This window comes from Hemitrygon akajei, chromosome 30 (assembly GCF_048418815.1).
Source record: "Hemitrygon akajei chromosome 30, sHemAka1.3, whole genome shotgun sequence".
NCBI classification, from domain to species: domain Eukaryota; kingdom Metazoa; phylum Chordata; class Chondrichthyes; order Myliobatiformes; family Dasyatidae; genus Hemitrygon; species Hemitrygon akajei.
The window spans coordinates 1,671,628-1,699,432 of NC_133153.1; the positions used below are offsets into that span (position 1 = coordinate 1,671,628).

A 27,805-nucleotide genomic window follows, 5' to 3' on the forward strand; every position below is an offset into this window, starting at 1 on the left:
TTTGGATTGAGTGTATTGGCGCTGCTTTTGTTTCTTTCTGTCCCCAAAAGTGTGATCCTGGAGTCCATTAGCAGTCATGTATGGCTCTACTCTGGTGGGGAACAGTCTATCACTGAAACATAATTTCATGACAGTATAGTACTACTGGATATAGCACAGTTGAGGAATAGACTTACTGGGGTTTGGTTTTGCAGAGATATGGACTGTTGAAGTACGATTCTAATGGAGTAGGCACTGTTGAAGCACAGTTTTGAGGAGTTTGTAAGAAATCCTCCCCAATGACAATTCTTGCCAAAACACATTTCTAAAGTCACTTGTGTTTCCTTGTCAGCCTTAAAGGCATATCACAATGGCCAGAAAGCCTTAGAGTATGACATTTTTTACATGAGCACTGAGTAGTCACATGGTTTCAGGTAGTGATGCGGCCACAGTCACACAGGTTTAAAAGCTGCAGTTAGCATGCAAATTGAGAAGTGTATCAGCAATGAAGGTTTGGCTGTCCTGTTGCTGAAGACTGAGGTGATTTGGACTCCAGTGTACAGAGAGAAGTATTCAAAGAGAGCCCAGCACATGAGGATCCTTTAATGTTAGAAACTGAAAAACTAGCTTCTACCTCCAATGACTTGAAAGACCACATGATGAAAAGAATTTAAAAGTGTTTTATTATAAATAGACTTCATACATCAACTTCCACAGTGTCATGCACAAAATCCATTTCCAACTGAATTTAATTCATTTCTTCGTAAGTACACAATGTATTTACAAAATTATTTCCATCAACTCTTTTCTTGTTTTAAATTCTACTCTAAATTCCAACCTTAAATACGAAAGATAATAATGCATGCATCATCTTTTTAATACAACTATAAAAGTTAGTGTATTATTTCCATAAGATATTTACAAATCGTAAGTGAATATATATTGTGCAGAACATAAATATAATTTATGTTAGATGTACAATCTGGAATCACTATGGTTTGTAATATGTACACACATCCTATAATAAATGTCTTATACTCAAAATTATAATTGAAGAAGGGTAGCTTTAAAAGTCATTGGTTATACCTGTTGAGGAAACCTCTTACATAAAGTCCACATTTAAGACAAATTGTTAAACTTTTCAATTAAATTTTCTGCATCCTGAAATGGCAGAAACAATATCTTTGTCATGATATCAGTAGTGAAACCAGCATTCCTCAAGAATTCTGACTGCCAACATCAATACTCTACCCTGTAATCAGCCCGATTTAGACACATTAATCCATTTAAGAAAATTCAAGTCCAGGCAATGGATCTGACCCACTATACATCAGTATTTGATTTTCTAAAAGTGAAGACTTGATTTGTCTTTTCATTCACAGGGTTTATGCTTCATGATTTTTTGATTTCAAGTGTATTTTGTTTCACCATAAACATAGGTTGCCTTTATTGACAAAGTCCAATTTACAGACTGTAATCTGCACTGTGTAAAAGCAGCACAGAACACTGCTTTCATGCATTGAACAATTCAGAGATTTCAACCTGGAGTCCTAAAAGAGCCCTTCACTGAAATTTGTAAAACAGTAAGAGAGGGAAATTTAGAGAAGTGTTGAGTATGTTCCACTGAGTAAACATAGCACACCCAGCAAATCTTCAGCTTCCTTCCTCTGCATACCAATAGAGACAAGCCACCAGAAATAAGTAAGCCTGCAAGCATACGCTCTGCAAGCAACATCTGTTAAGTATTAAGTACAGCATCTGGAATCCTCAGAAAGGAAGATTAATGGTCAAGTGGAAAATACAAGATTGTTTTAGAAAGCATCAATAATTATACTCATATTAATCATAATCACATTTTCTGAAGGTACTATCTGAATAATATCAAAAGATCAAAACAGGTTTCAGAAATAAACACAGTTCTACCAAATCCTTGTAGTATCTGACCAAATTACACATCAAAACCTAAATTTGGCACCAGAGCTTTAACTATCCAACCTCCTTTCAGACTGAGATTTACCTTTAGTATTCACAGTAATTTGCCCATTTATTTGGAGAGTTAAGGTTTCAGCTGTTGTTGCAGCTGTGTGACTAAAGGTCAGCAACTTTAAACTTACACAAAATTATCACTGGGCAAACTTAACATTAATGCTACATGTGTTAGTTAAAGCTATGAGGTACCAAGTCACATTTGGCACCACAGCGACCAAATCATAATGACTAAACACTGCAACCATGGTAACAAAGACTGGGAAAAGGTACATTTAACTGTACGGGAGTAACTGACACTAACATAGGTTATTGAATCTTAATGAGTGCTGTACAGAATTAATCCTGAACATCATCAAGTGTCAGACACTACAGTGATTTGGACTATCATATCCTCACAAGTCTGTCAAAGCATCATTCAACAGTTAACAAAAAAAAAACACAAATCATAATTTCCAAGACAAAAGTTCAGGAAAATGATGTCAATGCTTAGTGAACACTTAATCTGTTAGTTATTTATTAGTTTAATAAAAAGACATCTTTTCCTACATACATGAATTAACCTGGCAATTCCAGTGCTGGATAATTAGCTTCACATTCCAGTCCATTTGTTGTATGATGTGACCAACCTATACCCACAGCTGTGGTCACTCAGTCCACACCATCAAAACCTTCAGTGTTCTCTATTGCCAGGTGAAGCTTCTCTCGTAATTCCTCAAATGATTCATAAGGTGGCAGATCCAGGCGATTGAAACTGGAAGAAAATTTAACAATCTGTATTTAATGTCATCTTAACCAATGAGGATTTATTTTTGTTAATTTTCAATACACGCGCGCACACACAAACCTTGCCTTGGCCTTGTCATTCTGCTGAGGGTGCACACTTCAATGTCTTCCCATTATATTCTAGTGATGGGTCCTCAAAGGTTTGGCTTCATGGAGCCATTCCCGCCATACATGGTGGAACATTTCATTTTTTTTGGTAAGGAGGATGTGTAAATGTGTATATATTCCTTGTATACTGAATTTAAGATAGGTACTTCTGTTTATTTTGTAATATGTTTGTAACTACATTGTGGGGTTCTAATTCATGTGTGGAGTTGTTAACTTTGTGGGTAATTAAAGATGGTATGTCTTGGTGTCTTAAAAATACAGGGCGGATCTCTCTCAAGGGGGAGAGGAAGGAAGGGGGGGATGGGGGAGAGGGGGGGGAGAGGGAGAGAGATATATGCCAGTAGTTCACACTGGACATAGTATGAAGCTATAATTGTGCTTTCTGGTAGATACTTTTTTGTAAATATAGGAAATTTTCTTTTCACTAATTTTGTAATTTTGATTTTTTTTTGACACAGTAAATAAACACCTTTGCACGAAAGTGCTAAGTGACTCGAACCATTTTTCTTCTATTGCATCCCACGATCTAACACGTGATGGTAGCAGTGGGATGGCTGGTTTCAGATGGCTGTTTAACTCGGAGAACAGTGGAGTTGCAGTCTCAAATTAGGAAACTCCCTGAGGAAGGAATGATGCAGAGAGTCCTCAGAAGAGGAAGAACTTCAGCCCAGAGCCAAACTCTCTGAACCCTCACTGGAAAATCTGTCCCGAAGCTTTTTGTTTGCTTTTAGGAAGGAACTCCAAAGCCTACAGAAGGGTCCGAAGATGTTGTATTGACAATATTGCGAACTGTCTCCTCAGATTCAAGAGGATGGCCTGTGTATGGCAAAGGCTGGAGGAGTAGTGCCACTACTGATGGGTAAAGCTCTCAAAGCCTACACTGCAACGGACAAAGAGAGGTCCAACAACTAGAAGGAGGCCTTGTTGGCCAAATATGATATCTTAACAGAAATTTATCATCAACACTTACAAACCAGTGTTCTACCACCAGGGAGTCATGGAGACTTATCATTCCATAAGGGATCTCTACCAGCAATGAATTTGACCAGAGCAGCAGTCCAAGGAAAATATTGATGAGGTCATTGTTCTCGAGCAGGTTCTTCCTCCAGACACCAGAACATGACTTTGAGAGCACGAGCCCGTGGATGGACTCACTCTAACCCAACTTGCCTGCAGCCCCTCAATTCCTGCAAAGGGGGGGGGGGGTGCCCTCACAGCCATCATTCCAAAGCAACAGAGACCCCAACCCTACAAGGGATTCTCAGGGTAACTCTGTGGAATTGGGGAGTGGGAAAAACAAGGGCAAAGAACCTGTAGTAGTTTCTTGTAAGTCTTTTATTTGTTACCATTGTCAGCAGTCAGGTCACAAGTCCTCTGGGTGTCCTCTCAAGAAGCCCAAACTGTCAGGTATGTGGTATGTACCAAGAAAGGGGGAAAGTGATGTTGGTGAATGGTTGTGAATATAATAAAAAGCAAGCAGAATGTGGGGAGAAAAAGCCCATCTTTATAACAGTCAAAGTTAATGGAAAACCTGTTGAAGCTCTTTTAGATTCTGGTAGCTCACTGTCATTTATTAAGAAAAGTCTTGCCCTTGCGGTTGGTGTTGACTCCAGTCACCAAACACCTATGCAATGGGTCCATAGTTACTGGAAGTCTGGGCCACTGGCAGAATTCACTACTGAGCTGGATGACCACAAGTACTTGATGTAAGTAGGGGTGCTGGAGAAACTGCCTTTTGACATGATTCCAGAGAGAAATTTGGCTGTGTTACTGAGGAAAGGAAATAACCAATCAATAGAAAATGTATTTTGGCATGACTTCTGCTAAATCCAAGGCAGTGGCCGGGTTAGAACCTCTGCCTGAATGGTGGTCTGTGCGATGGAGGAACCAAAAGGCTTAGGAAGTCATGCTGGTAACAGTGCTGCGGGAAATATGCTGGCTCTCCTGATTCTGTTGATATTTGTACAGATAATGTGCCCATTGATGATTATACTAAGGGACCTGGGAAGGTTGAGTTCTCCCATCTCGAGGGCACCAGCCAGCAACTTCACACAGCTGTTGCAGCAGAGAGCAGGACTGACAAAGGCCCTAAAGCATTCCATCAGGATCAGATCCGACCAGGGTTCAGTACTCCAGCACGGCTACAGAGAATCAGAGCAACATGTGGGAGTCCTGAAGGATGAGATTCGGACTACGCTGGAGCTGTGAATCACTGAGCTTTCAAATAGTGAGTGAAGCAGTCCTATCATTATCGTCCCCAAGAAGGAAGGTACCCTAAGGGTATGTATTGATTTCCAGAAGTTGAGTACCATTTCTTTTTTGATGCTTATCCTATGCCCGTATTGATGACCTACTAGAAAGGATTGGACGGGCAACCTACATTACTACACTGGACCTTTGTAAAGGCTACTGGCAGGTTCCCCTGGATGACCAATCAAACCACTCACTGCCTTCTGCATACCCCTGGGTCTGTTTCAGTTCACCATGATGCCCTTTGTTCCTCCTGCTGCCCAGCCACCTTCCAGCAGCTGATGGACTGGCTGCTCCACGGCTGTGAGGGCTGTACTGCAGCCTACCTAGCTGATGTGGTCATCTACAGCTAGACATGGTGAGAGCAAATGGAACATCTGCGCAGGGTCCTGGGGAACACTCATGCTGCCGATCGCACCCTCAACCTACAAAGATCTGAGTAGGCAAGAAGGGAAACCAGATACCTTGGCTACCAACTAGGACTTGGAAATGTTCAGTCACAGGTGGACAAAGTGCAAGTGATCCACGACAGACCCGGACCATGCACCAAGAAGGAAGTGAAGTCCCTTCCAGGTCTGTAGGGTGGTATCGCAGATTCATTCCCCAATTTGCCACTTCTGCTGCACCTTCAACTGGGAAGTTTGTAAGCAACTCAGTGACGTGGACATGAGTGGGAGAACACTTTTCAAGCCCCTAAGGCCATCACTATATGTGCCAACCAGAAGCCATGGATGACCGCAGAGTTGCGTGAGCTGCTGAGGTCCCGTGACTCCACCTTCAGAGCAGGCGACAAGACAGCCCTAACAACAGCAAGGGCCAAACTGTCCCCAGCCATCAGAGGGGCAAAGTGTGCACATGCCCAGCTAATCCACAGTCACTTCCAGGACAGCGGTGACACGCGGCGCATGTGGAAGGGCATCCAGGACATCACCAATTACAAGACAACATCACCTGATTGTGCAGGTGATGCCTCCCTCCCAAATGCGCTGAATAACTTCTACACCCTGTTTGAGGCGGAAAATAACGTGGCAGCGAGGAAGTCCACCCTCCTACAAATGACCAGGTGCTGTGTCTCCCCATGGCCGACGTGAGAAGAACCTTGTGCAGGGTCAACCCACGGAAGGCTGCTGGACTAGACAATATTACTGGCAGAGTGCTCAGAGGATGTGCAGACCAGCTAGCAGATGTTCTCACTGACATCTTCAACATCTCCCTGAGAAGCGCCACCATTCCAATGTGCTTCAAGGCTGCCACCATCGTCCCCGTGCTGAAGAAGTCTTCAGTGTCCTGCCTAAATGACTACCATCCCATTGCACTTACATCCATCATCATGAAGTGTTTCGAGAGGCTCATCATGAGGCATATCAAGACCCTGCTGCCCCCCTCACTGGACCCCCTGCAGTTTGCGTACCGTCCCAACAGCCCAACAGATGACACCATTGCCACCACCCTCCACCTGGCCCTAACCCACCTGGACAAAAAAGTCACATACGTTTGGATGCTGTTCATAGACTTCAGTTCAGCATTCAGCACAATCATCCCTCAGAAACTGATTGGAAAGCTGAGCCTACTGGGCCGGAACACCTCCCTCTGCAACTAGACTTCCTGACTGGGAGACCTCAGTCAGTCCGGATCGGGAGCAGCATCTCCAACACCATCACACTGAGCACGGGGGCTCCCCAGGGTTGCGTGCTCAGTCCACTGTTGTTCACTCTGCTGATCCACGACTGTGCTGCAACACACAGCTCGAACCATGTCATCAAGTTCGCCGATGACACGACTGTGGTGAGTCTCATCGGCAATAACAAGTCAGCTTACAGAGAGGAGGTGCAGCGGCTAACGGACTGGTGCAGAGCCATCAATCAACCTGTCTCTTAATGTGAACAAATAAGATGGTCGTTGACTTCAGGAGGGCACGGAACGACCACTCCCCGCTGAACATCGATGGTTTCTCGGTAGAGATCGTAAACAGCACCAAATTTCTTGGTGTTCACCTGATGGAGAATCTCACCTGGTCCCTCAACACCAGCTGCCCAGCAGCGTCTCTACTTTCTGCGAAGACTGAGGAAAGCCCATCTCCCACCCCCCCATCCTCATCACATTCTACAGGGGTTGTATTGAGAGCATCCTGAGCAGCTGCATCACTGCCTGGTTCGGAAATTGCACCATCTCGGATCGCAAGACCCTGCAGCGGGTAGTGAGGTCAGCTGAGAAGATCATTGGTGTCTCTCTTCCTGCCATCACGGACATTTACACTATACGCTGCATCCGCAAAGGAAACAGCATTATGAAGGACCCCATGCACCCGTCATACAATCTCTTCTCCCTCCTGCCGTCTGGGAAAAGGCTCCGAAGCATTCGGGTTCTCACGACCAGACTATGTAACAGTTTCTTCCCCCAAGCTATCAGACTCCTCAATACCCAAAGTCTGGACTGACATCTTGCCCTATTGTCCTGTTTATTATTTATTGTAATACCTGCACTGTTTTTGTGCACCTTATGCAGTCCAGTGTAGGTCTGTAGTCTAGTGTAGCTTTCTCTGTGTTGTGTTTTTTATTACGTAGTTCAGTCTAGTTTTTTGTACCGTGTCATGTAAACCATGGTCCTGAAAAATGTTGTCTCATTTTTACTCTGCACTGTACCAGCAGTTATGGTCGAAATGACAATAAAAGTTGACTTGACTTGACTTGACTAAAGCCTACATGTGCTCTTCAGCTGTCAGACTTTGACAAACGGTTCCTTGTCCAGGTGATGCCTCGGGAACAGGCACTGGAGCAGTGCTGGCCCAAGGAGAACCTGAAGAAGAGTGATCCGTCCTTTGCCTGAGCCGTGAACTCTTCCAAAGGGTATTGAAAAGGAGTGTCTGCCCAGTAAATGGGTCGACAGCCTCCAGTACTACCTCCTCGGCAGGGAGTTTGACCCTTACACAGGCCACAGAGCATTGACGTGGATTCAGACAATGAAGGACTGTAACGCTTGAGTGGCACGGTGGTACCTGGAGCTCCAGCCCTTCAAATTCTGTGCCCACCATAACACAGGGAAAGGGAATGTTACTGCAGACTACAGGTCTCAGCTGCCAAAGGGTGGTAATGTGTGTGTAAATACATGCACGCACGCACACACGCACACTTCATTGACTTCCCCCCAGTATATTCTAGCGATGGTGCCTTCGCCCCCATACAAGGTGGAACATTCCATTTCTTTAGTAATGAGGATGTGCAAATGTGTATATATCGCTTGTACAGTTTGTATATTGTATTTCAGAGGGCTACTTCTGTTCATTTTGTAATATGATAGAAACTACACTGTGGGGTGTATAAAATTCTAATTCATGTGTAGTCTTAAGTTAACTTTGTGGGTAATTAAAAAAGGTGTGTCCTGGTGCCCAGAAATAACAGGCGGATTGCTCTCAGTAGGGGATAGAAATCGTGCTGCCAGTAGTTCACACTGGTCATAGTATAAAGCTGTAACTCTATTTTCTGGTAGATATCTTTTTGTAAATGTAACAGCCTGGGAAAGGTTTCACTGCTAACGTAATAGTTTTTCTGTAGCAGCAGTGTTTGGGTTACAGCTAGAGATAACGGGGGCTTTGGAATGTGTGATGTCCAATGAAGGGAGTTTTTTTTCTTCTTGTGTGTCTGCAACCGAGGTGATCTGGGTCTTCTGTTTGGCAGAAGATGAAGAGAGAAGATGCCAGAACGGAGAGGTCATAAACTGCAGGATGGAGTGGGGCTGGGAGTCGATGGAGCCGGGGAAATCGATGGAGCCGGGAGTCGATGGAGCCGGGGAAATCGATGGAGCCGGAAATCGATGGAGCCGGGGAAATCGATGGAGCCGGGAGTCGATGGAGCCGGGGAAATCGATGGAGCCGGGGAAATCGATGGAGCCGGGGAAATCGATGGAGCCGGGGAAATCGATGGAGCCGGGAGTCGATGGAGCCGGGGAAATCGATGGAGCCGGGGAAATCGATGGAGCCGGGGAAATCGATGGAGCCGGGGAAATCGATGGAGCCGGAAATCGATGGAGCCGGGGAAATCGATGGAGCCGGGGAAATCAATGGAGCCGGGAGTCGATGGAGCCGGGGAAATCGATGGAGCCGGGGAAATCGATGGAGCCGGGGAAATCGATGGAGCCGGGGAAGTCGATGGAGCCGGGGAAATCGATGGAGCCGGGAGTCGATGGAGCCGGGGAAATCGATGGAGCCGGGGAAATCGATGGAGCCGGGGAAATCGATGGAGCCGGGGAAGTCGATGGAGCCGGGGAAATCGATGGAGCCGGGGAAATCAATGGAGCCGGGAGTCGATGGAGCCGGGGAAGTCGATGGAACCGGGAGTCGATGGAGCCGGGGAAATCGATGGAGCCGGGGAAATCGATGGAGCCGGGGAAGTCGATGGAGCCGGGGAAATCGATGGAGCCGGGGAAATCGATGGAGCCGGGAGTCGATGGAGCCGGGGAAGTCGATGGAGCCGGGGAAATCGATGGAGCCGGGAGTCGATGGAGCCGGGAGTCGATGGAGCCGGGAGTCGATGGAGCCGGGGAAATCGATGGAGCCGGGGAAATCGATGGAGCCGGGGAAGTCGATGGAGCCGGGGAAGTCGATGGAGCCGGGAGTCGATGGAGCCGGGGAAATCGATGGAGCCGGGGAAGTCGATGGAGCCGGGGAAATCGATGGAGCCGGGGAAATCGATGGAGCCGGGGAAGTCGATGGAGCCGGGGAAATCGATGGAGCCGGGGAAGTCGATGGAGCCGGGGAAATCGATGGAGCCGGGGAAATCGATGGAGCCGGGGAAGTCGATGGAGGTCTAACGGAAGGGAAACTGTGAGCTCCAACGTGCACGTTAAGCTGTTTCATTAAAATTGGCCCTTTCTTTTTGTTTTACTTTACTAACCCTTTAGTCGAATCTATATACTACTAAAACTCTCATGCTCTGTTTGTACATTTGGGATCTCCAATTAGCGCAAACGGTGCATTACAGTGGCAATATTTTTGGCTAAATTGACTTAAAATGCGCTAACTTACAGGATGCAGGCAAAGTTCAGGGTTATATATTTGTATAAAATTGTTCACGTGCCCCGCTTTCACCCGAGAGCCGATGTCAGCCATGATGGAAACTGCATCGCGACACCACAACACATATGCGCACGCCCAGCCTCAGAAGCGACTCACGATGCTCACAGCAGTGACACCAACACGAGCAAAAGGGCAGGGCAGCTCTATCTCGAATGGTCACATTCTGCTAATCACCATCAGCATGTGCAGGATTGGGACAGATCAAACTGCCACCCATCAATAAGGGATAATTAAATCTTATTGTAATGATATACTTCGAGACACCCATCAAACACTTTGCTGCAGTCAAAGGATAGCGGTGACTATATCATGTCCATTTAGGAGAGCGTCAACCGCATCATCAAGAAAAATCAGCATCCTGGAGGCTTTGGTGTTACTGCTTCGTATCTTCTATCCAGCATTAGGGTAAAAAAATATGGACAGCCTAGTTATGCCGTATGGAAAGAGAAGGGGACATTATGGTCAACAGATGACGCCAAACGTCGTCAGGAAGCAGCAAGGAGAGGGAGAGAACAAGAATCGGATGAGGCCAGGGCCGCACGACTCCAAGATCAAAGAGTCAGGACAAAAAAGATGAGAGAAGAAGAGACAGAGGGGGAGAGGCATGCACGTCTCCAGAATGATAACAACTGGCACAGGAGGAGGAGAGAGGAAGAGACAAAACTGCTGCAAAATCCTTGTCTTCAGGATCAGTGACAAACAACAAACAGCAGGAGAGAGGAAGAGTCAGGGGATGAAAGGGCGGCACATCTCCATAATGACAACAACAGGCACAGGAGGAGGAGAGAGGAAGAGACAAAGGAGCAGAGAAATGCATGTCTCCAAGAGCAGAGACAATGAATAAACAGCAGAAGAGATGAAGAGATGACGGATGAAAGGAGTGCACCTCTCCAGAATGACAAGGAGAGGCACACCCTTGTCCCTTGGCAGATCAACCAGAAATGATGCCATCAAAACTGTCCTTTGTTAAATGAGGAGGAGCTATATTTACACGTACAAACAAGCTGGAGGAACTCAGCAGGTCGGGCAGCATCCGTTGAAACGAGCAGTCAACGTTTTGGGCTGAGACCCTTCGTCAGGACTGAAGAAGGAGGGGGCAGGGACCCTATAAAGAAGGTGGGGGGAGGGTGGAAAACCAATCAGAGGGAAGATCAAGGGGTGGGGGAGGGGAAGCAGGGAGGGGATAGGCAGGAAAGGTGAAGGAACATAAGGGAAAAGCACTATGGGTAGTAGAAGAAGGCAGAATCAGGACACAGGTGATTGGTAGCTATATTTGTTCTTCTTTAATAAACTGAGGTTTTCTTCAATTTCCAAAGCAAAGCCATACCAATAGCATTCAGGAAAATGTAATGTTCTCTCTGGTCACATCAGACTGCACTACCCTTCTCTCAAAGGGTGCCCCGATGGGTCGCCCCATTGTCTAGTTAAGAATTATAAAGCTAAATCATTCAATTGCATATGGTGTACACTCTGTTCTTTCGTGGTACTGATTTGTAACGGTAACACATCACACAGCATCCACACAAACTGGAGGTTTTGCACCCCAATCTCATACGTTTGGTGGGGCCAGAGATGGTCTTCCCTAGACTTATGCAGCCGACAGAACCAGAGGGTTATATAAATATTGGCAGTTTTCTTTTTACTATTTTCACTAATTTTTGCAAGTTTGATGGACTGTATAAAAGTGCATACCCTTGCATAAGAGTGCTAAGCAACTCTAGCCATTTTTCTTTGATTTTAACCCACAATCTAACATTCATGTTCTTCAGCATTTCAGAATCAGCCAGTTTTCTGACACACATTTATAAAAGAAGATGCAAAGAAAGTTACCATGTATGAGCTCTTGGTAATTTCTCAGGTGTTCCCCACTGCTCAATGGTAAATAACTGTGGTCCATTTGATCCTAGAATAAAAGACAAGGACATAGCATTCCAAAATACAAGCAAATCATTCATCTATTTAAAATTAGTAACAGAATCAGACCTGGATTTATTCACCTTGGATCTTTGATAGCAAAAAGTAGCAAACTCACTCTGGAAAAGATACACTTTCATGCTCAACACACTTACCATACAGTTCCGCAAATCCGTTCATGGGCACTCGTGAGGTGCCAGTCACAAACTGCAGCAATCTAATGCGCTTCTCTGAATCCATCAACAGCACAGCCTGAAGACAAGAGTTAAATATTTTTAATATACGTTTCACTTCTGTTCCAAGTACATATTTTAATACTATGTTCATATTTCTCCTCCTTTTCTTCTATCTCCCTATTTCTAGTCTAACACAATTATCAGAACACCCTTTAAGTATTTCTTAAAATTGGTTTTTCACAAGCACGCAGCAATATTGTTGTTTAAAGTGGCTGAGCTAGGCACCTGATTGTATTTTGACGACATTAAAACTAGACAGACACTAAGTATAGACCAAGGCACCTAATTCAGGAATGGTAGAAACTGTTCTGTCACAGTCAACCCAGCAAAGTTGTCCTCAATAATATAGAAGGATTGGTGATTAAGTTGGGAGAGCTGTCCCAAAGTCCAAGGATCAGCCTGGCATGAAAGCACACCATACAGTCAATGTTCATACTCTAATATTACAGTCCCTGGCTACATCCTCTCCCATCAGTAGGACAGACCTGCCAGAGCTACGATGGAGTACAGGTGGGAGGGAGTGGCCCTGGAAATCCTCAACATCCATTCCAGATCCCTGGAAATGTACTCCAGCCCAACCAATAATCTTAAAGCCATGTTTACCAGAAGGAGATCACCCAAATCCAGAAGATTAATCTTGGCTCAACGGGAAGTGCAGACGGCAAGGACAGAAGCAACAGCAAGCCTTGGAAAGGGGGTGCCAATCTGGCACAGCTGCACCACCGGACTGAATGTATGCTGAACAACAAACAGAAACAGCCACAACATCCAAACCTATTCAGAGGTCTGCAGTACTGCCAGACCAATCATAGGGTAGGAGACCATTCCAAGGCCAACCAAGTGGGTGCAAAAAATGAGGACCACCTTCAGATTGCCTAACGAACTATGGAAAATTTATGATGCCAGGAACCATTCATGCCTGACAAAGAGTTACCCAACTTGATTGAACCTCTTGGCACCAAATCCAGAGTACTCTGGGTCACTGCTCTTTAAACACAAACACTTAATAATTCATTTAATATCAGAGAATGTATACGACATGCAACCTGAAATTCTTACTCTCTGCAGACATCCTCGAAACAGAAGAAAAACCCTCAAAGAACGAATGACAGAAAAACGACACAAGAACCCTAAAGCCCCCTGCCCCGCCCATGCACAAGCAGCAGCATCAACCCAACACTCATCCAAGTTTTAAATATAACAACGGCTTTTACTTCAACCACCTTTTCAAAGCAGTAAATATCACAACCCTGCTACCATTGTGTGGGGGAGAAATCTTCATCTCTCTTCTAATCCCCTAACCTGATGTCCTCCATCACCAACCCATTCACATTTATGCAGAACCAGTCGAATCTCCTTGATGCTGCTTTGCTCAGAGACCAATTTATCATCGAGTAGCTGTGTCTCATTCATCGATGCTAAATCTCATCTCCACCTCGTAAAATTGACCTTGGCAAAATTTAAAACCTTTATTCCTACAGTATTTTATCCTTGTCTTATGATGAAATCTATTTAAATTATAATGATTTACCCTGAACCACCACTTCTGCCACCAACTCCTCTTGTTGGGATTGCTATGTACAAGCAAAACCGCTTATGGAATGCAAGTTATGAATTCTACGTCCTGTAAGACCATAGGACATAGGAGCAGAATTAGGCCATTCAGCCCATAGAGTTTGATCCATCTTTATATCTCACTCCCATTCTCCTGCTTTCTCTCCGTAACCTTTGATGCCCTTACTAATCAAAAACCTATGAATCTCTGCTTTAAATATATCCAATGACTTGGTCTCTACAGCTGTCTGTGGCAATGAATTCCACAGATTCACCACCCTTTGACTAAAGAAATTCCTCTTCATTTCTCTTCTAAAGGGAAGTCCTTCTGTTCTGAGGCTGTGCCCTCCAATCCTAGACTACCCCACTGTAAGAAACATCCTTTCCATGTACACTAACCAGGCCTTTCAACATTCAGCTGTTTTCAATGAGATGCCCCCCACCCCAACTTTCTAAACTTCAGTGAGTAAAGAGGTATCAAATGTTCCTCATACATTAACCCTTTTATTCTTGGGATCATTCTTGTGAAACTCTTCTGGACCCTTTCCAATGTGCTAGCATTGATAAGGTGCCCAAAATTGCTCACATTACTCCAAGTGCAGTCTGGCCAATGCCTTATAAAGCCTCATTTTTGCTTTTATATTCTAGTCCTCTAAAAATGAATACTATCATGAAACCTCTTGTTTTAGCGGTCTGAAATACCTACCTGTTTCAAGCAGGCTTCAATTATACTGGTGCCCAAGAAGAACGGGTTAACCTGCGTCAATGACTATCATCCTGTAGCATTTACATCCACTGTGATGAAGTGCTTTGAGAGGGTCAGTGATGAAAAATATCAACTCCTGCCTGAGAAAAGTCCCAGATCTGTTCCAATTTGCTTACCATCACAACAGGTCAACATTAGATGCCATTTAATTGGCTCTCCACTCAGCTCTGGAACATCTGAATAGAGAAGATGAATACAACAGAATGCTCCTAATTGACTACAGCTCTGCATTCAATTTTATCATCCCCTCAGAACTAATCAATAAGCTCCAAGACCTTGAGACCTACAAGCTCTCAATACCTCCTCGTGCAATTGGATCCTTGATTTCCTCATTTGCAAACCCCAGTCAGTTCAGATTGGCAACAACATCTCCACAATCTCCATCAGCCCAGGTGCACCACAAGGCTCAGTATTTAGCCCCTTGCTCGCTTACTTTATACTTATGACTGTGGATCTACGTACAATTAAAAGCCATATTTAAGTTTGTTGACAACATCACTGTTGTTGGCCAAATCAAAGATGGTGACGAATTTAGCATATAGGAGGGAGACTGAAATTCTGGCCAAATATTGCCATAACAACAACCTCTCACTCAATGTCAGCAATACCTCAGAAATGATTATTGACTATAGGAGGAGGAAACCAGAGGTCCATGAGCCAGTCCTCATCAGGGAATCAGAGGCAGAGAGAGTCAGCAGCTTTAAATTCCTCGGCATTGTCATGTCAGAAGATCTGTCCTGGACACAGCTGGTAACTGCCATTTGAAAGGAAGCACAGCAGCACCTCTACTTTCTTAGAGGTTTGTGAATGTTTGACATGTCATCTAAAACTTCTATAGATGGTGAATGTACTGACTGGTTGTATCATGGCCTGGTACGGGAATGCCAATGCCTTTGAATGGAAAAAAAAATACAAAATACAGTGGATACAGCCCAGTCCATCACGGGTGAAGCTCTCCCCACCAAATGAGCACATCTATAAGGAGCACTGTCACAGGAGAGCAACATCCAACATCCAGGCCATGCACACTTCTCTCTGCTGCCACCAGGACGGAGATACAGGAGCCTCAAGTTCCACACAACCAGGTTCAGGAACAGTTATTACCACTCAACCATCAGGATCTTGAACCAGAGGGGATAACTTCACTAATCCCAACACTGAACTGATTCCACAACCCCACTTTTAAGGACTCTATAATTTGTGTTCTCAATATTTCTTTCTTTTTTTCCCTCTTCTTTTGTATTTGCACAGTTTGTTGTCTTTTGTATATTGTTTGTCTGTCTCTGTCACATGTGGTTTTTTATTTATTCTATTGAGTTTCTTTCCATTTCCTATGAATGTCCACCATCAACTCAGCCTGCAAGTTAACCTTCAGAGATTTCTGGACGAGACATCCCAAGCCGGGTTGCACCACTAATTTCTGAATTTGCTCTCCATTTAGAAAATAGACTACACTTTTATTTCTTCTACCAAAGTGCACGACTATACACTCCCCTACACTATATTCCACCTGCCACTTATTTGCCTATTGTCCTAATCTGTCTCAGTCCTTCTTCAGAATCCCTGCTTCTTCCACATTACCTGCCCTCCACCTATCTTCGGATCATCTGCAAACTTGGCCACAAAGCCATCAACCCCATCATCCAAATCAATGACGTATAACGTGAACAGAAGCAGTTCCAACACCACTAGTCACCAGCAGCCAACCAGAAAACCCTCACGCTCTTCTCACTCTTTGCCTCCTGCCAGTCAGCTAATTTTCTATCCATGCTAGTATCTTTCTTGTAATACTGTGAACTCTTATCTTGTTAAGCAACCTCAGGTGCAGCACCTTGTCAAAGGACTTCTGAAAGTCCAAGTAAACAACATCCACTGACTCTCCTTTGTCTATCCTGCCTGTTATTTCCTCAAAGAGTTCCAATGGATTTGTTAGGCAAGATTTTCCCTTGAAGGAAAGCATGCCGACTTCAGCCTATTTTATCATGTGTCCCGAAACCACATCTTTAATAATGGACTTCAGCATCTTGCTAGTCACTGAAGTCAGGCTAACTGGCCTGTAACTTCCTGTCTTCTGCCTCCATTCTTCCTTAAAAAGCAGAGTGACATTTGCAATTTTCCAGTTCTCTGGAACCATTGCAGAATCTAGTGAAGGCTCCACAATCTCTTCAAATAACTCTTTCAGAACCCTTGGGTGTTGTCCATCTGGTCCAGGTGACATATCTACCTTCAGGTTCTCAAGCACCTTCTCCTTATTAATGGCAACTACACTCACTTCTGTCCCAACACTCTTGAACTTCTGGCATACTGCTGGTGTCTTCCACAGTGGAGACTGTCATAAAATACAAATGCAATTTCTTTGTCCCTAGTTACTACCTTGCCAGCCTTATTTTCCAGCGATCTGATATCCACTCTTGCCTCTCTTTTGCTCTTTACTTATCTAAAAAAAAATTGCACCTAGAGAACACAAAGGAAGGAACGTAGAGGTTTCTGCAAGGTAAGGGTTACGGTAATGTCCAGGCAGGGATAGCTTACAGATAGTATGCGGTCAGTCCAGGCAAGAAAACTCTTTTAAGAAAGGTCTTTGAACAGCATAGCTTCCCTTTGCCCTGCAGGGGACTAGAGCCATTTGGCATACCCAGACAAGACAAGGATGCAAACTAAAGAGTGTCTAGAGTGTCTCTTCTTATTGGTCAATTACTTTACTAATGCCTCCAGTTTTAGACTCCACTATCCTAGGTAAGAGAATGTGTCCATTCACTTTACATATGTCTCATGGTTTTATGTACTTCTTCTAGGTCATCTCTCACCATCTATGCTCCAGGGAAAAAAGTACAAGCCCACCTAGCCTCTCCCATCCTCATGCACTCCATTCCCTGTAACATCTTTGTGACATTTTTCAGCACCTTTTCCAGTCCAATGATATCTTTCCTGTAGCTGGGTGACCAGAACTATGTACAATAACCCAAGTGTGGTCTCACCAATCACTCGCAACTCATGCATCCAATACTCGGACCAATGCTATACCACCAACTTTGGTGTCATTCACAAACTTACAAACCACATGAATAACACTATTATCTATATTTACGATTTGAATGACAAAGAAGATCGGACTCAATGTGGATCCCTGTAGCGCCCCACTGCTCATAGACCTCCAGTGCCACTCTGCAATTCCTTCCACTAAGCCAATTCTGTATCTAATTGGTCAGTTCATCTTGGATCCCATGTGCCTTAACTTTCCAATTAGTCAATTCTTGATCAGTAAGGGGTTAACAGTTACAGGGAGAAGGCAGGAGAATGGGATTGAAACAAATAAAAGATCAGCCATGACTGAATGGTGAAGCTGGCATGATGGACCAAATGCTCTAATTCTGCTCCTATGTCTTATGATCTTCCACTCTAGCCTAATATGTGGACCCTTGTCAGGGACCTTGCTAAAGTCCATGTTCTCAAGTTATGTTCTAAATTCATGTTAGATTATTTACTTTTCTGGGATCACAAGTGATGGACAATAAGTGGTCAACTGCCACTGGCACCTACATCTGGAAAATATATCAACAAACCACAGGATAAAGAGATTAATATTAGGAAAATTTCACACCAACAGTTAAGCAGCCAGGTGGCAGTGACATCTATTGGCCTGATTTGAACGTCTGCAGTTGTACATGATTTCCGGGAGCTGCACTACCTTCCAAAACCACTGGATGACAGGATGGTTTGCATTGTAGCCATTTTTGTACTTGGTGTTCTCCTTCCAGTCATTCACATCCACATCTCCAAGTCCACACATCAAAAGCTGAAAGACAATGGTCAAATGTCATCAAAGCAAGGGCCAAAGTGTAGTATAACCTGGAATGGTAATCAAAGTAGGCAGACTGCAAAAGGTTACCTCCAATTCATTCTCATCAAATATCTTTATCAGATCTTGTGGGATCAGTTCAAAGAATCCCTGGGGAAAAAAATATCAGGATTCTGTCATGAGCATTTACAGCAAAAGTAGCACCATTTCATGCTTCTCATCTACGTTGTTTTGATAAAACATGACTTTTAAAACCTGCCATAACAGCTTCTGTTACTCTGAAGACCACATATACTGGAACCCTGTATCCTGACTGCCAGAATAAGTAAATTGAGATTTTGCTGTGCTCCTCAAAGAATTTATAAAGTGCTAATATGCATTAGTTTATGGCCAAACATTGCCTTAATTTTAAATTTTCTTTCAGATGAATCTCATTCCTTATGAAAAGTGTGATCCCGCCAACCTCCACATGTCCCTGGAGTATCTATGCTTCTCCCATTTCCAGTCTCATGAGGATCCCCTGCACTGGTCTCCTTGTTTTCACTTCCCCTTTATTCTCTCTAAGACATTGCCCTAAAACTCTCTCTGATCTGCTGTAAAATCTGATGTGGCCCAGTGTCACATTTGGTTAGTAATGCATCATCTTAGGACATTTTACCATTGTCAAATATGCAGGCTATTATCATTGAATGCTAATATTTTCCTGTCTAGAATCTAATTTTCAAATAATTCAGTTACAGTTGAGAATTCAAATTTTATTTTTTAATTTTTCTATTTTTCCACCTTTAATTCCATCTTTTGTCTCTCGTGTCTTTTAGCAAATGATTTAATATTAAGTTAAAAATTCAACCTGACCTTTTGTGGATCAGCCTCACTTTGTCTAATTAACAATGCTGCAATCTGATTAGTTAAAGATATACATGACTGCTTGACCTGATCACCCAGGTTCTAATCCCCTAAAAGGAATGCACCAAAAATGAGTTTCTAATCCTCAACTTCCTGCACAAAACTTCACTTAGAAAGTCTGCAACAAAGACAAGTGTAGCTGTCTGTGCACTGGTGGCTATGGAATTTGGTCACATAGAGGAGAGATTCTATTGTCTTTGTAACATTTCACACAATATTGGGCTTAATTCAGATGAGATATAGTCCAAACTATAGTTTTAGGTTGGTGACAGTACAGGACATGATTTTCTTTCTAATTTGTTGTCACTCTGGAAGATTAGAATAGCAGAGATTTTCAGTACTAGTGTTTACCTTGCTAATTATCATTATAACTCAACAGACTCAAGTACAACTTATTTAAAAGTGATTTTTTGTCCTCTTATTACCTCTTTAAAAGCATTCGTTTGTTCCTGGATTCGATTGACAAACCTCCACTGCATCACAAGGCTGGAAAAAAAAGCAGCAAGTCCACAAAATGCTTCATTTACAGATCCCACACCACAGGTTTCCATAATTAGCACCCAACAATTCTGTCCAATTAATTTGTTCTTCCTGGTTGTAATCTGTACTTTCTCCATCCTCTGGGTCAGAGATATACAACATGGAAACAGGCCCTTCAATTCAATTCACCCATGTCTATCTGTGCTAGCCCCAGTTCCCAGTGCTTGGCCTATAACCATCTAAACTTTTCCCATCCATCCTAAACAACTTTTAAATGCTGGAATTACACTCACCTTTACACCTTCCTCCAGTAGCTCACTTCAATATACTCACCATCTTCTGTGTGAAAATGTTGCCTCTCATGTCTCTTTTAAATCTTTCCTTTCTCACCTTTATTCTATGTCCTCTAGTTTTACACTGCCCCACCCTCAAATACTGAAAGATCCTCTTGTTCAGAAACCCCTCCAGTATCTTTCCTACCATTGATGTCAGGCTCACCAGCCTGTAAATCCCTTGCTTGTCCTTGCAGACACTATTCTGTAAGGTTAACCTACCTAGTTAAATAAATTGTACAGTTCCAACCCAATTATCAGTTGCATCATCTTCCTAGCACAAAGTTGCCCGTATTCCAGCAATGGTTGGGCATCACATGCCATCTTACTCAGAACAAGCACAGAGATAACCAGTTCTAGAATGGATTAACACAAAGGTAGAAGGAGAAATTGATGGACAGGAGTTTACAATTGGAGAAAATTAAAACGAGATTCACTCTGCAGCTGCCTCATGCCCACAGCCAGTAGAACGCTGATAAAGGTATTTTAAACCAGAAGTTGGCATATCTAACTTTGCACATATATGAAAAAATAACTGTGCATAAATAGAGCATATAATCCCAGAAATTCCAAAACACTTACTGAATGTACTCCTTCTTGTTTTTGTTTGTAACCAAAATTTCTGATCCATTAGGTTTCAGCTCATGTTGTTGGGTCTGGTGGAAGGAAAACATAATTCCAAGATTTATCCAAAACTGCGAAACCAGCAGAGGGCAGTTAGGACCATTGCTGGTCCATATGTTGTACCACATGCAACACAACGAGAGCTTTCACAAGGCATGCAAGTCTTATCAAATGGTAAGATCAGGTAAGATGGTGTGCTCAATGCAGCCACTATACCGAGTCTAATCAGAGGTGTACTTGTTCACCCTGTGTGTTTTTTTTCACACTTGCAAGTCTCTGCTGGATACCAAGAACATCAAGTACTGCTGGACAATCCCATCAGTAAGTTGCTCGATAGTGATGGAGCTGGACTTGTCATGTTGTCACCTGGACTTGTTACATACCATTGTGTGTGGTGTGAATGATTGCCTTTGACATTTTTATTAGGAGCGCAAGACCTTGTTGGACCTTTGTAATGTAGTGTACTGCAAGTCTGGTTCACTGGTTCATTGGTGAGACAGATGGCAGGGTAGCTGTGCTGACTTGGCTGTAGCGAGGACAAGATTTAAGCTGTGGGCTTGCCTGTAGCTGCTGTCCAGGTGAGGAGACACTGAGATGGTGTGGGAAATCCTCTGTGGGGCATGCTAGAATCTGTATTCCAAAACTATGAGCTGTCCTCCTTCTTCAAAGAAAAAGGCTTTCCTTCCTCCACCATCAACGCTGCCCTCACCCGCATCTCTTCCATTTCATGCACGTCTACCCTCACCCCATACTCCTGCCATCCCACCATGGACAGGGTTCCTCTTGTCCTAACCCACCCCACTAACCTCCATGTCTAGCACATCATTCTCTGTAACTTCCACCATCTCCAATGGGATCCCACCACTATGCACATCTTCCCCTCCACCCACATTCCACTTCCCACACGGATCGCTCCCTACATGACTCCCTTGTCCGTTCATCCCTCCCCACTTGTCACCCTCCTGGTACTTATCCTTGCAAGCAGAACAAGTGCTACACTTGCCGTAACACCTCCTCCCTCACTACCATTCAGGGCCCAAACAGTCCTTCCAGATGTGGCAACACTTCAGCTGCAAGTCTATTGGAGTCATCTACTGTGTCTGGTGCTCCCAGTGTGGCCTCCTGTACATTGGTGAGACCTGACATAGATTGGGAGACCGCTTCACTGAGCACCTATGCTCTGTCCGCCAGAAAAAATGGGATCTCCTGGTGGCCACCGATTTCAATTCTACTTCCCATTCCCATTCTGACACGTCAGTCTATGGCTTCCTCTACTGTCGTGGTGAGGCCACACTCAGTAGCAAAACTTTATATTCCATCTGGTAGCCTCCAAACTAATGTCATGAACATAGATTTCTCAAACTTCTGGTAATTGGCCCCTTCCCTTCCCCATTCCTGTTTGCCTCTCTTACCTCATCTCCTTACCTGCCCATCCCCTGCCACTGGTGCTCCTCCCCCTTCCCTTTCTTCCATGGTCTTCTGTCCTCTCCTATCAGATTCCCCCTTCGCCAGCCCTGTATTTTATTCACCAATCAACTTCCTAGCTCTTTACTTCACCCCTCCCATTTTCCCAGTTTCACCTATCACCTGCCACCTTGTACTTCTTCCTCCCTTCCCCCCACCTTCTCGCTTTAACATCAACTTTTTCCCACTCCTGATGAAGGGTCTAGCCCGAAACATCAACTGTTTACTCTTTTCCATTGATGCTGCCTGGCTTGCTGAGTTCCTCTAGCATTTTGTTTGTGTTGCTTGGACTTCCGGCATCTGCAGACTTTCTCATCTTGTTTGCTGCAATATGTCTTGGGGCCTGGCTCCTCCCGTCAGCACTGACCTTCCTTGGCAGAAGAACAAGATGAACCAGGACTACATATATGCCACTCAGGGACTTGGGCTGTATTATTTTTTTTCTTTATGACTAAGTTTTTCTGAAATTGTATCTGTATGTGCTACGTGCTGTTGGTAATGTGTGTTGCACTTTGTCCCTGGAGGAATGCTGTTTTGTTTGGCTATATTCATGTATAGTTTAATGATAATTAATCTTGAACTTAATGTAAAACTGAATATAACACCTCCAATGTGGCCAAAATAACTCTCTCCTTTTGCTCTTCAGTAAGATAAACCATTGTTACAATAATGCAAATTAAACACATGAAACAATTTTTATTTTCTGTAATAAACTGTAAGTTTAACTGTCTTATAATGCATTTCCCCAAGCAAATGAAAGAAATCTTAGCAGACTGATAAAACTGCATTATGTGTATTTTGTTTTAGGACAAAGTCCAGTGGAGGTTACAAAGAAATGCTAAACTTACACCTCCACTAGTAAAGTTCAACATTCTGCAACACATCTGATGCCAGGTCCTGGTAAGGCCCACTTCTAAGAATTAATTATGTCGCTGAGTACCTTCTATCATTCATATAATCATGTTTTAAAAAGGCCATTTCATACCTGTGTCCACCAGATAGAAAAAATCTTCTGTTAATTTACCCACTTATTTGCAAAAGGAGCAAATGATATTTAAACAATAAGGCCATTTTTTTGAAATCACCAAGGTCAAATGGTTCAGAAATTTCAATCTTCATATCTAATGGAGCATGAAGTATTATCTGTCAGCCACACCTTGATTAAAGACTTGCTGCTGGGTTAACTGCAGTACTTGTTGTGTAACTAATAGAGGAATTTACCAATTCCCTAAGAAGGTGAACAAGGAAAGCACAAATACATTTAAGTGTTCAAAAATGTTGGGTGGTAATGTTAGCTGTATTATTTGTCAAACAACGTAACAGTTGTCATGGGAGCCTTAATCCACAGTATTGTAAATACAACACTAAGACAGTTGATTACTGCAATGAAAACACTGAAGGAAGATGGTGAAATTGAAGACTGGTCCCAGTACCATCAACAAAAAGTATCATTCCAATAGGGACACTAAATATGGCATGGCTGCTACAACTTAACACAAAGGATATCAGTTTTAACTCACACTCTGCACTAACAAGATACAGAATGCTAAGTGAAAATCATTGTGCAGCTGAATTTATAAATGGAGCCATTGAAGGTCGATGTAGGAGGTTAACAAAATATGAGCTGGTGCTGAATATTGCTGTACTGCACTCAAAAGATGGCTTTATTTGGGTGACAATAAATTATAAATGCAAATGGATTAAAACATCAGCAGGCCATAGTATCTGCTAGCTACAATTTACTGATAATGTGCATGCATATGCATACCAACCTGACCAAACAGCTCTTCATCAACCACGAATCGAAGATCCAAATCAGTCGGGTCATTTTCAAGAATCCACATCAGTGAATTGTAATACTCGCTGTCCTGAAATATTTAAAGTTAAAATTGACCATATTCAGTTATAGCCTCCTGTTTATAAATCTTATTGCAATAGCAAAACAGACTCAGAGGTACTGTAATCATTTCTATTTTACAAACTGCTAATGCTGGAAAAAATACAAGGGACTTTTCCCAAATTACTTCAAAATTTATACTGAGGGGAAAAACAAGTATGCCAGCATTTAAAACTTGGTTCCATTCCATCTCCTGTGTTCCAGTTTCTAGCAGACTAATACTAGATTCATAACTATTTTGATTTTTTTTTCTGATCAAGGTTTTGACTGTTTTTATAAATCGGGTTTGTTGAATGGGTTAGCCTAACTGAGCTATATCCAATATCAGATGTGCTTGGCCACAATTAAGAGTAAAAATATAAGCCAAGGACAAAACTGGGAGAAAACCAGGATTCTGGCTAGACCCAAACACATGCTGAAAAGCTGAGGTTGCTTTTAAAAGGGGTTCAGACATGGCAAGTATTTGTAAGGAATGAGATTTTGGAAGATTGGAAGGAAATTTCTTTGCTTGAACTATAGCAGTAGGATTATTGAAAATAGCTTTCTTTTATGGCTGAAAATTTGCAGAGAAGAGAGCTGAACTGGGAATTTATGACAGATCAGCTGGGAAAGTGAAAGACACAGTTGCTTGTTTTTTTTAAATGAGAAAAAGTAAAGAAATATGATAATTTAATTTTGGTATACATAATATATTGTTATGATAACAGACATTCAGAATGTACAGTACACACAATCTTTTACAGAAATATATACCTCAGTTTTAGCTGAAGTAGCTGTACTACATGAAGAATGCCTCCCTGTACAAGACAAAGCTGCTGATACACTCCCTGATTAAAAATATTTCCATGCTTCCAGACTGCCAGGAAGCATGAGCAGAATATTTATTGGCCTATTCCCCATCCTATAAAAAGTTCCTAGAATATAGGCTTCTTTCACTTTTCAGTTGCTGCTGTAATACTAAAATAATTCCTGGTCACCGTGTCAATATTGTTTTGTGCACCTTGTTCAATGAACTTTATAAATATTCCTTTTGCTTTAGCTGTGCCTTGCAAATGTTCCTAGTGCTTCACCTAGCAGTTATTCACTTTGCTTCTGTTGCTACTACATCCACTTATTCCCCAACCTCCACATTTGTAAGTGATGTGGAAAGCGAAATTCCAAGAATACAAATGAAGCTTTAAATACACAAAATAATTTTCCTTAGCTAACTTCAATATAATAAACACCTTGTCATTTATCATCTCTAATCCACCATCTGACATTTTAACTGCTATACACTCGCTTGTTGTGTACAGAATGGTGTACATTGGCTGAAAAAAAAGCCCTCGAATATCCTGAAGCTACATCAATTTCATATGTTCACCAAAACATGTACAAATGTTCATGAACCTTCAATAAGCTATAACACTCCCATCTATCTAAATTTTGCAAAGATTTGCAATATGTTATGTTCTTGAGGTCTCCAGCTTATTCTCATCCTCAAGGTTTGTGGAAAATTGCATCATTTAATTAATCTGGAACACAATCTGTCAGTAAGAAATTAAGGCCACCTGCTCAAGCTAATGGAGAGGTTGTTAACAAGAGAATGATCTGGATGGACTTCATATTTCTGATGTACTAATTTGAACACGTAACCAGCATCACTATTAGGGTATCAGAGAAGCCTTTGTAGCTAATTTTATAGCTAAATTTTCATGTGCATTTTCTCAGGTTTGTGATTAATCAGTTATTTATTTGTCGTGGACATCACTCAGTGCTGTCTGCATTGAAATACTGGCATTTCTCAGTGCTAACAACTGAAATGTGAACAGAAGATGGTCTATCAGATGATCTTCCCAATATGCAGTTAAAATCTGAAACACACTGCCTGAAGAGTTGGTGGAGGCAAGGATCCTCACAACATTTCAGTATCTAGACAAGCACTTGGATCACCATGGCATAGAAGGTCAGTCTCCCTAGATGGATATTTGTTGGTTGGCTCAGATAGGGAATGCTGAGGGACCTGCTTCTGTACTGTATAACTTTGTACTGTCCTTGTCTTTCATACAACACAGTAATATCAACAAATATACTGTACTCTGTTTAATTACAATATGGAAAACTTACCACTGACTCCATATCTTGCAGTGTTATTGGCTTCTGAAGCATCATCTTGTACAAAGGTCTGATAAAGAATCCTATATAATAAACAAATCTCATTTTGTTTATATGATCATAGAAATATTTTATCATCTGCAATTACACAGAATTCTTATCTTTTGCGAAGGTTACAAAAATCATTTTATTTAAAATACATTAAATAGCATTTCTAACAATGTCAGATCCATGTACCTACCGTCTAACAATTTCCCATGAAACACTGCCATCCCAGCTACGCGACCTATGAACTTGAAGTAAGATACATGCTCCTCATTGCATAGTCCAGAATTTGGGTTTATCTGTAAAGTGTAATTGTCCCTATAGGAGAAAGGGAGATTACTTGATTAGGTCAGACAGCTAGCAGAATGACCAGAGTTAAAATGTCGCTTATGCAAAAGAATGCAATATTTATTCTACAACTATTAAAAACGGACAGAAAATGGTTCGGATCAACATTGATCCAAGAGAATGATGGTTCCCAAGCGATGGGAATGCAGACAATGCTGAGGGACTCAGGGAGAAACTGTGTAATGGTGGCTTTGTTAGACTATTGATAAGTACTGGGTGGAGGTCAGTGAAGGGAAACGGACAGGAGATGTGGTGGGCTAAAGGTTGGCAAACTAATATTGGCATTTAAGAGTTTGAAATATGAATTAAATGCTGGTAGGGGTACTCAGGAAGCTGGTAAATCTGCAATTGGTACGCAATAAAAATCTAAGATACAGAACATCTCAAAAGAAGCAGTGGACAATCTGATTGCATCTTCATTAGTTCCGTTCCACAGTGACACAGCAACAAAAATCCATTGCCTTTATACCGTAGGAATACAATGCAACAACAGTGCAACAGTAGTACAACATTCCAATCATTGCAAACTTGAGCATTCTGTCATGAAAGTAGTTTAAAGCAGTCACATACGTGGCAGAATATTCAAACAACCCGTAATATGGATTGAACATCTCCTTGGAAAGCAGGAAAAACCATTCCCTGGCAACACCACCATAATCCAATCCTTTCTCAGAATCAAACTCAATCCAGAGTCTGGCTTTGAGGAATTCGACTCTCTTTACAGACATTATTTTCCTGTAAGAGTCTTCCAAGATTGCGTTCCGACGTAACTTCATTTCAAATCGATTTGGACCATCAGTCTGCAAAGCAAAACAAAAGTTTAAGGATGCTATTTTGCTTACAATTTAATGATTTGATTTTGATTAATGTTCGTACAGGCAGAAACAGAGAAGAATCACTAAATGGAACATAATTCTATCTACTTAACGCTGCCTCGTTAAAGCAGCCCAGACATTCTCTCTTCTCCCCTCTTCCATTGGACAGAAGATACGAAGCATGTACCACCAGGCTCAAAGACAGCTTCTGCACTTTATTCCGCATTGTTACTGTTTTACTTTGTTCTACCGAAATACATTGATCTGTATGAATAGTATTAAAGAGCAGCTTTTCACTGTACAAGAATAAACCATTTCCAATTTTACACACAGAGTATCACACAAATACAC

At 42.6% G+C, this 27,805-nt stretch overlaps 1 protein-coding gene across 1 annotated transcript; it reads right to left on the bottom strand.

Annotated features, from left to right (window-relative positions):
• Positions 1 to 639: 639 nt before the first annotated feature.
• On the bottom strand, positions 640 to 27,437 carry LOC140718743 (E3 ubiquitin-protein ligase NEDD4-like). Its single transcript, XM_073032842.1, has 11 exons — positions 27,210 to 27,437; positions 26,488 to 26,609; positions 26,259 to 26,329; positions 24,028 to 24,123; positions 20,750 to 20,823; positions 19,781 to 19,841; positions 18,540 to 18,599; positions 18,339 to 18,446; positions 12,250 to 12,346; positions 12,011 to 12,083; positions 640 to 2,719 (listed from the first exon to the last, which is right to left on the bottom strand). The coding sequence occupies exons 1-11, from the start codon at positions 27,413 to 27,415 to the stop codon at positions 2,617 to 2,619; spliced, it is 1,071 nt and encodes a 356-aa protein (XP_072888943.1). The 5' UTR covers positions 27,416 to 27,437; the 3' UTR covers positions 640 to 2,616.
• Between the last annotated feature and the right edge of the window lie 368 nt (positions 27,438 to 27,805).